This window comes from Danio rerio, chromosome 9 (assembly GCF_049306965.1).
Source record: "Danio rerio strain Tuebingen ecotype United States chromosome 9, GRCz12tu, whole genome shotgun sequence".
Classification (NCBI taxonomy): domain Eukaryota; kingdom Metazoa; phylum Chordata; class Actinopteri; order Cypriniformes; family Danionidae; genus Danio; species Danio rerio.
In genome coordinates, this window is record NC_133184.1 from 42,483,928 (window position 1) to 42,500,957 (window position 17,030).

General features: G+C 34.9%; 1 protein-coding gene across 2 annotated transcripts in view; it reads right to left on the reverse strand.

Annotated features, from left to right (window-relative positions):
• Positions 1–17,030, reverse strand: part of abca12 (ATP-binding cassette, sub-family A (ABC1), member 12) — a 161,177-nt gene that overhangs the window by 69,871 nt on the left and 74,276 nt on the right. For both annotated transcript variants that reach the window (XM_073913004.1, XM_681540.10), the window contains 10 exons: positions 15,993–16,201; positions 15,242–15,318; positions 14,972–15,102; positions 12,631–12,798; positions 12,113–12,277; positions 10,736–10,931; positions 10,438–10,577; positions 8,377–8,496; positions 8,157–8,247; positions 5,281–5,460 (listed from right to left, as the gene is read on the reverse strand). In XM_073913004.1, the coding sequence (XP_073769105.1) occupies positions 5,281–5,460; positions 8,157–8,247; positions 8,377–8,496; positions 10,438–10,577; positions 10,736–10,931; positions 12,113–12,277; positions 12,631–12,798; positions 14,972–15,102; positions 15,242–15,318; positions 15,993–16,201 (1,477 nt within the window). The remainder of the gene's footprint in view (positions 1–5,280; positions 5,461–8,156; positions 8,248–8,376; positions 8,497–10,437; positions 10,578–10,735; positions 10,932–12,112; positions 12,278–12,630; positions 12,799–14,971; positions 15,103–15,241; positions 15,319–15,992; positions 16,202–17,030) is intronic.

Genomic DNA, 17,030 nt, shown 5'->3' on the forward strand with positions numbered 1-17,030 from the left:
TCCCCTCATTGTCAGGCGGCACCTTCTGCCATTTAAATGAAGCCTCGTCATTGCTAAAGTCAACATTTTCTCTTGCTTTCAAACATATAACCAGCCCAAACACCTGTAATTCACCGAAATGTTTGATACACACACACATAGCCTACTGTACTGTCGCACTAACACACTGATTTAATAACTGTGACAAAGGGGAAAATAAAGTGACATTTTGAAATGACAGAAAAACACAAACCCTGCTGAATACAACACACTAAATGAAACATAAACGGCTCGCGATTAGTATCAACATGCAAATCAGCCAGCAGAGTATTAATAACAGACTTTTATTGGTCATTTTTGTAAATTGCAGAACTTACATACCTGTTAAATTTCATGCCAGTTATATGGTTTGCTCTATGATGCAGTGAAGTATTGCGTGTGTGTGTGTGCGTGAGTATTGAAGAGCCGCTGAGCTAACGGCTGACAGGCCGGTGACACACACACACTATATTTCTGACGGCAGACATGTAAACTAGGAGAACGTTTTTCTCTTGTGCTTTTTCCTCGCACCACATCTGACAGATTATAACAGCTTTAACACACACTTTTCAAAGTTGTGTGTCACAAAAACACTCCATAATCTACTCATAACGATATTGAAACCCATTTTCGGAGCACAAATTACTATTGTGAACGCTGTAAAAAGAAGTTCTAAGCATTCTACCGATGACGCTGGTCGATATGGCGCCCTCCATGCAGCTGCTAAGACAAAGGTCTATTGAAGACAACCTGACAAAATGACCCGTTTTGGAATGCATCACTTTATTACATAATGTGGCTAAACTCCACCTCTGCAGAGTATGATAAACATATGCTTCTATATCACTGCTTGTTTAGCTACACCCACCCATTTACATTGTAACTAAACAACGAGAGATTAAAAAACACATAGGCACAATATACAGTAGATGCTCTGAAGACTAGACAAGTTCCAAAACACATCAATAAGCATTTGTTCCCTTGTTCACATCATTTTACCATGTTTTAATTTACAGTGTAAACCAGGCACAAGGCGCAGATTGAAACTAAAAGATGTTTTTTAGTGCAGATTTTATTGGATCCAACAGTAATGTCGCTCCACACATGTGTAAGTAACTGTTTTAAGATCACATGTTATTATGCATGGGCTGGTACAAAATTCTGAAGGTATGATAACCTTGTTTTCCCTGAGGAGGCTAGGTACATTTGAATCTCATAGACTTATGCCCTATTTGGATCATTTCTCAGGGAGGCATGATTTCGTGATTTGCAGATGGCGGTGTGTGATTTAATTGCCATGTGAGTCATTAATGTTTGTTTGTTCTTAAAGCTGCTAATGGTTTATAGCCAAATCGCAGGGTTTTTGCGATTACAAATAAGAAACTGATAGAACAAAAGTGTATGAAATACAAAACCACATAATAAATGTATAAATATTATGTATTAATGTCTGCATCAAGTTCAATCTATAAAAGCTCATTTATATACAAAGAAAGCATTTTAACCCTTGTGCACTGTTCAAATTGACTTCCCTTTTGTTATGTTTGAGATGAAAACATCCATTGAATTAAACTGCTGTAAAAATGCAGCAGATTAACAAACAAGGCACAGGATGCAGATTGAAACTAAAAGATGTTTTTTATTGCTGATTTTATTGGATTCAACCGTAATGTCGCTCCACACAAGTGTGAGTAACTGTTTTTAAGATCATGTGATATTAGGCATGGGTGATAACCTTGGATAAAAATATCACGGTTTCGCAGCATTCTGATCACTGCTGTAAAATATGTTCTTTCTAAATGTCTGGGTAAAAAAGTTCCTTTTTTCTTCATTGAACTATATAAGTTATTTTTTTTTTTTTAGATGTTTTTTTAGATGCACAATCGTGGAGATACTGTTGCCCTAAAACAAAAAAAAACAAAAACAAAAAAAAAAAACTTTCATATACCTTAGGAACACTATAATAGAAAATCTTTGCGGTTTTAAAACCATGACTTTTCCAAAACTGCTGTATACCTTGAACCGAATATCATCTCATGCCTACTTTATACTGTATGTACTGATATTCATGAGCTTTTAACTTAAATAACAGCAATGTCCATATAAGAGGGCTATAATGATGACTTTCAAATAAACATATATAGAAGTTTACATTAGTGAACACACACTGTCTTTTCAAAATATAAAAAGTACTAGTCAATCATACCATTGGTTAACTTCTAAATCTACAATCCAAATTCAAACAGTGTTTCCTGATGAGGGGAATTAAAACAGTACCAGAAAAAAGCATACTACTTCTAAAGTATATTGTTCAAAATGTTACATTACAACATTACAAGAGGACCTCAGAGAACATTTAAAACCCTGTTAAAGATCAGCATGCGAGTGAACTGTTTTAACCTCAAAGGCCTGCCACTCCACAAGAACAACTGAAATCTATATTTCAATGGAACTCAATGGAATTGCATTGAGTTACAGGATTTACAGACCAATGACTCTTTAGTGCCTTTGGGGTCTGCAATCGAGAGCATCACCAAATGCCTGAGATGAATAGAGTGTGTGTGTTTGTGTGTGTGTGCTTGTTTATGTGATTTGTGAGGAAACAAATTGTATAATGACATGTGTATGACCTAGAAATTACAATTTTGAGGTAGTTTAAGTGTTCTCGTAATTTAAAATCATACAAGTTTTTTATATTCAAAATTTACCACAGGTTTTCTGTGAGGGTTGGGCTTAGGGGTAAGGGTAGGGTAAGGCCATACAATATGTGTGTTGTGTAGGGTTGTCATGACACTGGAATTTGGTACCAATCGATACTGTTGAGCACCTTCTTAAACAATGCTGATTTGCTATTGTGTTGACGTGCTCAACAGAAATGACTGTGATTGGCCGTGAAGGTCATCAGTACACTGAACTTACCAATTTTTACTGTGTAACCACAGATACACTGGAGAATTTTAAAGTCACATCAATCAGCTGGTTTGTCTATAAGTTGACAAACAGGTTATCCGCTGATTAATTGCAGCTTTAAAATGCTCCAGTGTCCTTGTATCTGTGGTTACACTTAGTAAACAGTGGTGAGTTTGGTGAATGGATGACCTTCACGGCCAATCACAGTCATTAGTGTTGAGCGCATGAACACAAACGCTTAAGAACATGCTAAACAGCGCTTAAATGTTAGTAGGAAATGGGCGTTTTTAAAATTTCAGAATTTATTGGTACCGAATTCCAGTATAGTGACAACCCTAGTACATTTTACTAAAAGCGCTATAGAAATTCATATAAATTGAAATGAGTGTGTGTTCTTGTTTTTCCCACTGGCGTGGACTTAAACCTGAATACACACAGACTCACAGAGACTTGTTTCACCGTGACCTAAATTGAGGTCTCATGGATAAACGTGCATCCGAAAATTATTCATAGCGCTTCACTTTTTCCACATTTTTTTTGTTGCAGCTTTATTCCAAAACGGACTAAATTCATTTATTTCCTCAAATTTCTTCACACAATACCCCAAAATGACAATTTGAAAAAGAGCTTTTGAAATGGTTGCATATTTATGAAAAATAAAAAACCTAAAAAAAAATCACAAGTACAGAAGTATTCAAAGCCTTTGTCATGAAGCTCTAAATGAAGCTCAGGTACATTCTGTTTTCACTAATCATTCTTGAGATGTTTCAGCAGCTTAATTCACCTGTTGTAAATTCAGTTAATTGGACATGATTTGTAAAGGCATACACCTGTCTACAGGGTTGACAGTGCATGTCAAGGCACAAACCAAGCATGAAGACAAAGGAATTGTCTGTAGACCTCCGAGACAGGATTGTCTCCAGGCTCAAGGCTGGGGAAGGTTACAGAAAAATGTCTGCTACTCTGAACGTTCTGTGGCCTCCATCATCCTGAAAGTGAAAGATGTTTGAAACCACCAGGACTTTTCCTAGAGCTGGCCCGCCATCTAAGCTGAATGATCGGGGAAAAAGGCCTTAATCAGGGAGGTGATCAATAACTCGATGGTCACTTTGTCTGAGCTCCACTGTTCTTCTGTTGAGAGAGGAGAACCTTACAGGAGGACAAACATCTGTGCAGTATTCCAAAAATCAGGCCTGTATGGTAGAGTGGCCAGAAAGAATCCACTCCCCACCTGTGATTTGCCAAAAGTCATCTGAAGGACTCTCAGACTATAAGAAACAAAATTCTCTGGTCTGATGACTCTTTGGAGTGAATGCCAGGCGTTACATTTGGAGAAAACCAGGCACCGTTCATCCCCAGGTCAATACCATCCCTACTGTGAAGCATTGTGGTGGCAGCATCATACTCTGGGGATGTTTTTCAGCAGCAGGAACTGGAAGACTAGTCAGGATAGAGGGAAAGATGAATGCAGCAATGTACAGAGACATCCTGAATGGAAGTCTAATTCAGAGTGCTCTTGATCTCAGACTGGGGCGACGCTCATCTTCCAGCAGGACAATGACCCAAAGCACACCACCAAAATATCAATGGAGTGGCTTCACAACAACTCTGTGACTGTCCTCAAGTGGCCCAGCCAGAGCCCTGAACTAAATCCTATTGAACATCTCTGGAGAGATCTGAAAATGGCCATATACTGTCTCTTCCCATCCAACCAGATAGGGCTTGAGAGGTACTGCAAAGAGGAATGGGCAAAATTCCCAAAGACAGGTTTGCCAAGCTTGTGGTGTCATATTCAAAAATACTTGAGGCTGTAATTGCTGCCAAAGGTGCATCGACAAAGTATTGAGCAAAGGCTGTGAATACTTCTGTACATGTGACTTTTCAGGTTTTTTATTTTTAATAAGTTTGCAACAATTTCAAAAACTTTTTTTTCACATTGTCATTATGGGGTGTTGTGTGTAGAATTTTGAGGAAATAAATCAATTTAATGCGTTTTGGAATAAGGCTGTAAAATAAAAAAAAAATGGGAAAACTGAAGTGCTATGAATACTTTACAGATGAACTCTAAATCATCCAGAATGAAGCATTTTAAAAATGTAAAACTGTAGAATGTTTTGTGTAAGGCTTGGGTTCAGGGGTAGGATCGAGGTAGAATATATAGTCTGCACAATATAAAAACCATTACATCTATGGGGATAGCAAACCTGTGTGTGTGTGTGTGACTGTGAAAAAGAGAGAAAGAGTTTGTTTAGGTGTTTGTGCGTGTGTGAAAAAGAGAGAAAGAGTTTGTGTATGTGTTTGTGCGTGTGTGAAAAAGAGAGAAAGAGGTTGTGTGTGCGTGTGTAAACTCACTGGCATACAGCTCACGGTTTTGAGCCAGTTTTTCGGCTTGCTTGTCGAGTTCATCAGTAGAGTTGAAGCCTCGGTATCGGTCGAAGTTGACACAGGAGGAGAGGTTCATCATGAGCACAGAGAGGGTGGTGATCTGGTCCATGATAAACTTGTTTTTCTCTAACAGGACTGTCATGTTCGCTGTGAAAAGAGATAGAATAACTGCTGCAGATTTCTGGATAAGGCAAGCTTGGGTGCACAGAGCAATACTTCTCCTGCTGTTGTCGTGAGTTGTCAAGAGCTCGGCAGTAAAACCCTGCTCAACTGCGCTGGTTTTCCCTGAGGAGGCTAGGTACATTTGGATCTCATAGACTTATGCCCTATTTGGAAAGTGATCATTTCTCAGGGAGGCATGATTTTGTGATTTGCAGATGGCGGTGTGTGATTTAATTGCCATGTGAGTCATTAATGTTTGTTTGTTCTTAAAGCTGCTAATGGTTTATAGCCAAATCACATGGTTTTTGCGATTACAAATAAGAAACTGATAGAAAAAAAGTGTATGATATATAAAACCACATAATAAATGTATAAATATTATGTATTAATGTCTGCATCAAGTTCAATCTATAAAAGCTCATTTACATACAAAGAAAGCATTTTAACCTTTGTGCACTGTTCAAATTGACTTCCCTTTTGTTATGTTTGAGATGAAAACATCCATTGAATTAAACTGCTTAGAAAATGCATCTTTTTTTCAGATTTCTTTGCATAAATCTGTTAATCAACCTCAGCCCTGATCAAAACTACTATATTAAAAAGAAAAAAAAAAACAGGATTTTAACTCTTTATTAGCTAGATTCATAAGTAATGTCACTGATTTGGTGAAAAAATAACACACAAAATGACATATTTTCAATGTAAAAAGTAGTTGTAGACTGCATTTTTTCCTTTTTATCGCAGGCTTGGACATTTGATCGATTAGTTGGCTTTGATGCATTGTTAGGTTTTTTTTCTCTCTCTCTAATTTACTGTTGATGGCTGTATTTCCCCATTGATTTCCATTATAACCACATTTGATGGTGCAAAAATACACAGGCTTTGTTTTTGTTTACTCCATGTAGTTCTGAGAGCTGAGATGCTTATTTTGATATTCTCAGACCCATCAAGGTAAGTGTGCAAAGGTCACTCTCACACTCAGACACACATACACACACTTTAAGTTGCTGTTATACTCCCTATAAAATCCAGAAACTAGGCCTATCTAAAGGGTTAATGGTGCCATATGAAAAATGACTTTTTTAAACTTTTTTTTTACCTCTTCCCTAAAGGGAAAACCACCAACAATTAAAAATGCATGATTAGATGTTGTCATGGCTTTATAATCAAAAAATGTGGTTAATGGAAGTCAATGGGGCAAAAACAGCCACCAACAGTAAATTAGAGAGAAAAAATTTTAAAAAGTAAAAAAAAAATGCATCAAAGCCAATGTTGTTTCACACGTCCAAGACTTTTAAAAAAATCTAGTCCACAATTACTTTTTATATTGGAAATGTCATTTTTGTGTGTTTTTTTTCACCAAATCAATGACATAATTTATAAATTTGGCATTTAAAGAATTAAAATACAGTAATTTTCTGAGCAATTTAGTAGTTTTGATTTTTAGTAGGATTGATTTTTTCAGACACATCAAGGTAAGTGCATAATGGTCACTCACACACTTAGACACACATATACACACTTTAATTTGTTTTTATACCCCATACAAAATCTAGAAACTAAGCTTTTTTTTGCACAGGCCTATCTAAAGTGTTATTGGTGCCGACTGATGATCATCTGTAAAACAGACTAATTTTACCTCTTCCCAACAGGGAAAAACACCAATGCATGTTTATATGGTGTCATGGTTTTTCAATTTCAATCTCAATTCATGGTTGTTTTCCATCTCCAAGACTTTGATAATAGGTCAAAAGAATCCAGTACACAATTACTTTGTATATTTAAAATGCATCATTTTGTGTGTGTTTTTTCACCAAATCAGTGACATCATTTATAAATTTGGCATTTAAAGTGTTCAAATCCACTAATTTTCTAAGCAATTTAGTAGATTTATGCAAAAAAATATATAATAACAATATGATGCATTTTACAGCAGTTTAATTTAGTGGATGTTTTTTTTTATCCCGAACATAACAAAAGGGTAGTCAATTTGTCAAGAGTGTATCGTTGAGTTTTTTTTTTTTTTTTTTTTTTTTTTTATCAAAGCATTTTCTCAAAATATGTGTCAAAATAAGATTTGTTATAAAAAATCATTCCGCTAGCTGAAACACAGAAAAATTTATAGCCAAATTAAGACTCAAAATCACCCCAGAGTGGATGAAAACTTCCCCGGCAGTACATAAGGGTTAAAGGGATAGTTTAGGTTCTCTCATTAATTTCTCACCTTCACTTGTTCCAAACCTGTTTGACCTTCTGTTAAATATATAAAAGAAAAGATTTTGAAAACAGATGGAAACCAGTGACATCCATAGTATCTTTTTTCCTACTGTGGAAGTCAATGGTTACCAGTTTCCAGCTTTCTTCAAATATCTTTTTTTTTTTTTTTTGTATTCAATAGAATAAAGAAACTCAAAAAGGTTTGGAACCACTTGATCCCTATAAATGCAACTACAGCATTACGGTTTCCACCAATTAGATCATGTGGTTTCCAACTATATGATTCTTTAAGTAATAATAACGAGAAATATGTTACTTTACACCATTTAAATAAAACAGTATTATAACATAGTGATGAACTCATTATAATGCCTTAACATCTCAAAATAAAGACAAACTGCCTTGGAAAAATACAAATTCATTCCCATTATTTTAAGCATTAAATATAATACTCGGTTACTTACAGAATTGGTTGAGAGTTGCACTCATTCCTGAAACGTCAATTCCAGTCTGAGTCCGAATGAAGTTTTGGACAAAAGGACTGTTCAGGGAATTCTGTTGAAAGATATTGAATAGTGTATGCAGTTAATGCAGGAGCTGGAACAAAATAAATAGCTTGATCAACCAATCAATTAAATAAATAAAAAAGTGTATTCAATTTTCTCTTGACTTGTTGTTTTATACCTTAAGTATCGGCAAGGTTTGTGTCAAAATGTTGGCAGACTGCAGCACATAGGACGATGACTCGATCCACTCGGACGCATACAGCTTTAGGTCACCAAACTGGTGAAGTGAGGAATTTGACTGCAGGGGAAAAAAAATATTGGTTTTGTTACAGTTTGTTACCTTTGACCATACTTGATCTATTTCTATTGAGGAGAATCTGTTAAGACAATCTGTTTAGGTCAGATTTTAAGATATTAATATGTATCAGATTTATGCTGAATTCCAAGTCAATGGTGGAATATTACTATGTGTTTTATCTCTGCAGGTATCTGATTTTCATCAAAGATGTTTCCTAGCAACCAAACTGTAGAGGATAAATAATGCCATGCAATGCAAACCATACAATTACCAACAGAAAGGGTCATTTACCATGTTTTGCACACCTGTCTCTGCAAACATTGCTAAACAGGTTTTGTCATTATGTGATAAGGGAACTTTTATGTGATTTTGAAATAAACTACACTACTGAGATTGATGTCATATCAGAGCTCCAGGAAACCAACGCTTGATTTGGTAGTACTGTACATGCTGTATTAATAATACAATACTTCAAGATTTATCACTTAAAAATGCATGTTTGACAGTAGCTTGAGTTGATTGTTGCGCAACTAACATGGCTAACTAACTAATAAAAACACAGTAATTATTTTGCGTTATTCCTTAAATCTTTTTCCTGCCACTGAAAAGATTTAGGAGAGTAAAACAAAAATCTTTTTGAGAACTTAAGTTTTTCAAATGCATCATTATTCTCTTCTTATTTGATTCTGCCATCTGCTAAAAAAATAGCCTAGAGCGCCATCTAGTGTTAGAAAAAAAAGCCTAGAGTGTCATCTGTTGTTATACACTAGCCTATAGCACCACTCACTCTTAAAAACTAGCCAAGAGCGCCATCTGCTGTTTACAAAAAATTTAGCCATAGTGTCATCTGCTGTTAAAAACTAGCCTAGAGTGCTATACACTCTTGAAAACATGCCTAGAGCGCCATCTGCTGTTAAAAAGTAGTTATAGAGTGTCATCTGCCGTTAAAAAAGCCTAGAGCACTATCTGTTCTTAAAAACTAGCCTAGAGTGCCATCTGCTGCTAAAAAACTAACCATAGTGTCATCTACTGTTAAAAATTAGCCTAGAGCACCATCTGCTGTCAAAAACTAGCCAAGAACGCCATCTGCTGTTAAAAACTAGCCAATAGTGCCATCTGCTGTTAAAAACTAGCTTAGAGCACCATCCACTCATGAAAACTAGCCTAGAGCACATTTGCTGATAAAAAAATAGCCAGTGTCATCTGCTGTTAAAACTAGCCAAGACCGCCATCTGCTGTTAAAAAGCTTGCCATGGAGTCATCTGCTGTTAAAAAACTAGCTTAGAGCACCATCAACTGTAAAAAAGTAGCTTAGAGAGCTATCAACTGTTAAAAACTAGCCTAGAGCACTGTCTCGTATTAAAAAACTTGCATAGTGCGCCATCAGCTGTAAAAACTAGCCTAAAGCAACATCTAGTGTTAAAAATTAGCCTAGAGTGACATCTATTGTTAAAATATAGCCTAAAGCCCTATCTACTTAAAACTCGGCTAAAGCGCCATCTACCATTAAAAACTAGCATAGAGTGTCATCTGCTATTAAAAAAAACTAGCCTAAAGCACCATCAACTAAAAACAACTGCCTAGAGCACCATCAACTAAAAAAACTAGCCTAGAGCACCATCAACCGTTTAAAACTAGCCTAGAAAACTGTCTGTTATTAAAAACTAGCACAGTGTGCCATCAGCTGTAAAAAAAAAATAGGCTAGAGCGGCATCTAGTGTTAAAAATTAGCCTAGAGTCACATCTATTGTTAAAATATAGCCTAGAGCACCATCTACTATTAAAAACTCGCATAGAGCACCATCTACCATTAAAAACTAGCATAAAGAGCCATCTACTGTTAAAAACTAGCCTAGAGCAGAATCTACTGTTAAAAACTGTTATAAGGGTAAATGTGGCTTAGATGTCTGATATTTATTTCAGGATGTGTTAAAACATCACCTTTCTCATGATCTCTCTGGTCATTGGTGTGTCCGGAGAGTACAGGATCTGTCCTAACAGCATTGGCTTAAGGAAAGCCCAAGCCACCGCACCGCCTGTAGTGTTCACCATGTCTAAGAACAGGCTCATACAGAAGGGACCTGGAGAGCAGGACATAAGCAGTATATTAATTAATTAAGCCTGACCACAGCACTTCATCAATCTGAACTCAATATGCTGTAAGCAGATTCCCGACAGCTCATTATCATAATGCTTTATTGCACTTTTAGCAGTGTGCTGAGAATATATGTATTCATACTGGCATCGTGTGGGATCTTGAACTTCTCTATGAGCTCTTCTCTCTTGTGGTCTGACTGGACGGAGGGATCGGCTGCGGTCACGATTGGGACTTTGGTGATGGCAAACAGTGTCAGGATGCCGTTTTTGCACAAAGCACGAGAGAGGGTGTTAAAGGTGGCCTTGCTAGATATGGTGGACCGCTTTCCTCTCACCAGCTGTGGGAGAGACAATTTAGAAACATGTTTTAGTTAAAAATAAAATAAAATTTAATTTAATTTAAATAATAAAAAAATAAATAAAATATTAAAACATCTAAGCAAAAAAAAGATTTTAAAAAACTAAGAAACAAGATAAAATAAACATAAGTAAATAAAAAAGTAAAAGAAAATAAAATAAAACAATATAAAAAAAGAAAAAAATAAATTAATTAAAATAAAACAAAGTGAAAAAATCTAAATTATTTTTTATTTAATTTAATTAATCAAATTAAATTTAAATTTAGTTTAAAATATCAAAAACAAAGTAAAATCTATATAACTCAAATAAAATAAACATTGAATTTATAAAATAATCTGATATAAATGAAAAAGAAAATAAATTGAAATAAAAGTAAATATAAAGTGAAAAATTATTAGCAAAAATTAAAATATATTGTAATCTAAGCAAACAGAAAAAATAAAAAAATTAGAATGAACAAAATTAAAGACAAGAAAATATAAAAGAAAAGAAAATAATCCAATATAAAAGAAAAACAAAAATAAACTATATTGAAATAAAATAAAATATAAAGTGAAAAAATCTAATTTATTTTAAATTAATTAAAATAAAACAAAATCTAAATAAAACAAAATAAATAAAATATCAAAATTCAATAAAATTATCTGATATAACTAAAAATAAAATAAAATATAAAGTGAATAAATCTAAGCAAAAACAAATTTTTAATATGTCAAGCAAAATAAAATATAAAAATGATATAAAATAAAAGAACAAGTTTCAATAGAAAAGAAAATTTAATTAAATATTAAGTAAAAAAAATCTTAGCAAAAAGAAAAGAAAAGAAATGAAAAGCAAAGAAGAAAAAGGAGATAAGAAAATAAAAAGAGAACAGAAAAGAATAAAAAGTAAAGAAATTAGAAAAAGAAAAGACAGAAAGAAAGAAAGAAAGAAAGAAAGAAAGAAAGAAAGAAAGAAAGAAAGAAAGAAAGAAAGAAAGTAAGAAAGAAAGAAAGAAAGAAAGAAAGAAAGAAAGAAAAGGAAAAGAGAAAAGAAATTAAATAAAATAAAAGAGAAAAGAAAAGAAAAGAAAAGAAAAGGGAAAAAAGAAAAAAGAAAAGAAGAAAAACAAAAAAGTAGAAAAAAGAAAAAAGAAAAAAAGGAAAAAAAGGGAACTTACACCATGGAACTCTTGATTGGCCACCAGGTTCAGCTGTCCTATGTTTGTCAGGTATTCCTGTAGCTTGTTAATGGCAGGTACCAGTTTGTTCATCATGTTTGTCAAAAACTTAACCATCTCTAGCATAGTTGCCACCAAATCCTGAATATCTTGGGACAACATCAGCTGCAACAACATTTCACAGTATTACAGCACACAGCACCACTGGGTAACAACATATTGCATAATACACTTATTTATTTACAAAGAAAAAGTAACCAAAATTGTTTAATATATACAGCTGAAGTCAAAATTATTCACCCTCCTGAATTATTAGGCCCTGTATATATTTCCCCAATAAACATCATTTGGCAAATATTTGCAAAAGAAAAGAAAAGAAAAAAAAAATCACAGGAGGGCTAATCATTTTGACTTCACCTCTATATCTTATCTGACTAAAATTATTTGAGAGAAGCAGCATTTCTGTTTCACCAGATATACATTACAAACAGTTCCCTCTGTGCTCCCCAGTTGTTTACCCTGAATAAAATAGCCTTGGTGTCCATGTGGCGAAGGAAGAGAATGCTGATGGTGTACCAGTCATCTGACAGATCACAGAAGGCACTGAACATTGCCTGCCCTGCAGGGTCTAGTTGCAGAGACGAGGGGTCTGAACACTGCTGCAGGTTTGCCAACCACACCAAGATCTGTGGAGAGGACAAAAAGAGACATCACACACATCTCATTAGACAACATCCCTACATGTATGGCTTATTACACTGTAAAAAGTGAGTAAACCCATTGCCTTAAAAGCAACAAGTTGAAAAAAGTGAGTAAATCCAGGGTGGCATGGTGGCTCAGTGGTTAGCACTGTCAACTTAAAGTCTCGAATGGGCCAGTTAGCATTTCTGTGTGGAGTTTGCATGTTCTCCCCGTGTTCGTGTGGGTTTCATCTGGGTGCTACGTTTCCCCCATAGTACAAAGACATGTGCTATAAGTGAATTGGATTAACTAAATTGTCCATAGTGTATGAGTGTGTGAGAGAATGCGAGAGTGTATAGGCGTTTCCCAGAACTGGGTTGCAGCTGGAAGGGCATCTACTGCAAAAACATATGCTGGAATAGTTGCTGGTTCATTTCACTGTGGTAACCCCTCATAAATAAGGGTCTAAGCCGAAGAACTGTAAAGTTGATTTAACTTATTTTTGACAATTATGCACATTTCATTTAATTCAAAATGTTAAGGCAAAGAGTTTACTCCCGTATTTTAGGCAAAGTCAACTAATCATTTATAGTGTAACAGCTAAAACAGTTTACTCTGCTTCAAGATTATTCCAACTATACCACAATCATATTCATTTCTGTAGTTTAAGCTTTTGATTGTAATACCAAGAAGCAGAGAAAAACTAAAAGAAGGTAGACGAGGAACAGAGTACAGATTACATATTGCACTATTGTCTTTCTTTTATGTTTTCATTGCTTTTAAACCACATTTGTAATCTTTTTTAATAATTTTTTTTCTTTTTTTCATTTTTCTAGTATTTTATATTTCTTTTAATATTGTTTACGTAAAGCACTCTTTTGTATTAGAAACTACTTTCTTCTGCCATTCATTCACATCTGCAGCTGATGTCAGAACAGCAGAAGTCGTCACCAATGTCACTTTAGAGCTAATATTTAAATGATTCTCTAGCGTAATGTCTAAAGTGATGACAAAACAGGTGATGTTGCTCAAATTTTAAGATTATAAGGCTGAACGTGACATAAAATGCCATCCGTCTACAGAGATATCTCCCTACAGTATTACAGTCTATTACAATCTACAGTATCTCTCTGTTGCAACCGGGATATCACAATAATTAACTTTGAAAAAAAGCAGCGCAATCACTACCAGATTACTGTTGTGTTTGCGATAAGGAAAAACAATAAACACATGCGGGAATTTCTTCTTTCTGCCAACACAACATACATTCCTCATATGCGAATCCCATCTCACACTTAATACACTACAATCATATAGTATAAACACATACAGTACAACATACAAAAGAGAGAGATCAACTTAGAATATCACTTGCCAGTTTTATAATGATTTAATCAGCTGTAGTTAGAAATTACGCTGTATTTTTCCTCCTCTAAGGGCTTATTATGCGATCTCTGTCGCCATCTCGTGGATGTACAATGTCAACCGTCTTTGCTCAGAATGACAGGCTAATGGCCGCCAATGCGCTGTCTCTCCAAAATTATAAATATTTAAAAATATTCACTATCCTTATGAATAAACTGTATAGTTGCAATCTAAACAACTGAATTTTCAACAAAATACCCTCAAAAGTACATGATGTTTTCCAACAGAAGCAATATTTGTCAAACTGTAGAGTGTCCTCTGCTTGTTGCTGTATGTGGGTGGAGTAATACACAAGGTTGAAGAGTGAAGAAGTGTACTTATATATCTTTTATAGTTATATATATTTTATATATATATATAAAATTAAAGCATATTGATGTCTTCTTAAGAATGTGAAATGATTTGTTTAAATTATTATTGTGATGTCAGTTTTTTTTGTAATAAATCGTAAAATTAATTGAGAAAATTTCTAATTAAAAGTACTTTCTGCACCATATTTGTTTTCCATTTAAGTGCAGGTTTCAAGAATAAAGCTCTGCGATTCCTTGTGAGCGAGTCAACCACAACAGTGGAAAAGAAAGTTTACACAGAATGAGGAGGAAATTTCTAGGGATGAACCAAGGCTCAGCAGGGGGGAGCTCATCTTCCTCAGAATAAAGTGAGATTCAATCTGTTTTATTTTATTCAATGTGAAACCTTGTGTTTTGGGCACATCTTTGAGTCCCTCTGATGTATGCATGAGTTGCGCTGTACCTGCATGTTGCTGCTGGGTAAAGGGGAATCTAGCACAGTCTGCAGAACGCCAGGGGGAAAGCTTGTGTAGCGCTCCACATCCTCAACAAACAGTGTTGTGTTTTTCAGCAGCTCTGAAACTTTCACTTCAGCTGTCAAAAAACAAAAAGACAAGTGAGACCTGCATGCGTGACAAGGTAGAAAAAAAGAGTGATCGGACCACCGTCTCAGTGTTTAGAACACTTTGTGTTTGAGCTGTGGTTCGGCTGGAGGCCACAGATACAGACATACCTGGAGAGGTAATGTTGATACTAATAGTTTTCAGAGAGGAGACGTTGAAGCCCACAATTTGAGAGAGAATTGATGTCCTTTAAAAACAAAACATAAGAATAAACATATGAGTATTGTTATAATGACTAATCATGCGTAACAAATCTAAAATAATATATCTGAGATAATTGGAAACGAAACATATAACTTAAAATTTATTTATTATAAGCTTAAAGTTTAACAGCAGATGGCGCTCTAAGCTATTTTTTAACAGGAGATGGTGCTCTAGGCGAGCTGTTAACAGCAGGTGGGGCTTTAGGCTAGTTTTAAACCTCAGATGGCGCTCTACGTTAGCTTCTCACAGTTGGTGTTGCTCTAGGCTAGTTTTTAACAGCAAATGGCGCACTGAGGTAGTTTCTAAAAGCAGATGGTTACACAAATCAAAACAAAGACATTCATGGAACGCACATTTTTAAATCCAATTATTTAACTGTATCATAGTTTTCTAGATAAACAAGCTTTAAATATGCAAATTCCAGTATTTTTATGCGCTTCAAGAGTTACATACAGCATCTACATGTGCTATAGAATGTGGCACTAACAGCATATGTAGTGAAACCTCTGAACAAGTAGTGAAAATGCTATATTGTATTTGGAAAGAAATTAGCTACTCCAGTTATTAAAAATGTAATTAAACTAATCCCTAACTCTGATAAACAAGCATAATACAACCTATAACGGCAAGGTTAAAGGTCATTATAGAAACAAGTACCAGTCCACTCCAGTGTTGTAAGTGCTCAGGTCTCCAATAAACGTCTGGAAAATCAGATCATAGATGTTGACGCTATGGTTCCCCAAGCTGGTTGTGAGCACATAGACCGCTTGGACTGCTGGAACAACAGTGTCGCAAAGTAATCTGGGGCCCAGAGGTAGAAACTGACTGATCTGCTGCACAGACGTCATGTTTTCCAGAGCACAAACCTGCATTATTGAACAAAAGAAGTTACAGAGTTTAATTCTTGACATTGCTGAACGACACTGAAATTGTCACTGAAGTTTTATCACATCGTCATATTGTTTAGTTATTTTGTTGTCATAGTTTTATCAAATTTAATATTGCATTATGACACTCCTGTTCTTTAAGTTTTGCAAACTGTAGAGTAATTTTATTTTTAGATGAGACTGCAAATGTTTCATTGTGGTATGTTGAAATTATATTTGTTTTACTCTGAATCACAATGTTGTTCATTTCTTTTTTTCTGATTAAAAGAGGGTTGTCCAAACGTTTTAAGTAAAGGTGAAGTAAAAACCATTTTCATTGGCACAATTACCTTTAGCTTTCAGATGGCAATGTAACCCCATATAAACCACTCAGGCAGATGTGAACAACTCTAAATACACAATTCTCCCTTTCATTCATATTTGGAGCATTAAATAACATTGAACAAACTGTATAGAATACCCTACATTTCGAGTTTGATAACTATCTTTGCCTCATGAACATTTTAAACAGGAGTTTTAAGTAATCTAAAGTGGTTTGTTATCATTAAAGTTTAAAACAAGTGAATTTTGCCCCTGTCTTATACAATATCTTTCAGGAAACCAAAGTTTGTGCAAGAACTACATGAAGATTATACTTTAATAATTCCACAACTGGAAAATTTACTTGCCACAACAACAAATAAACACCCTGGGCCCTATCATACACCTGGAGCAATAAGGCGCAAAACATGTTTCTATGACGTGTTGCTATTTTTAGACCATAATTTTCACATTTTCTGCCATGTTGTTAAGATTGCAAATTTATTTG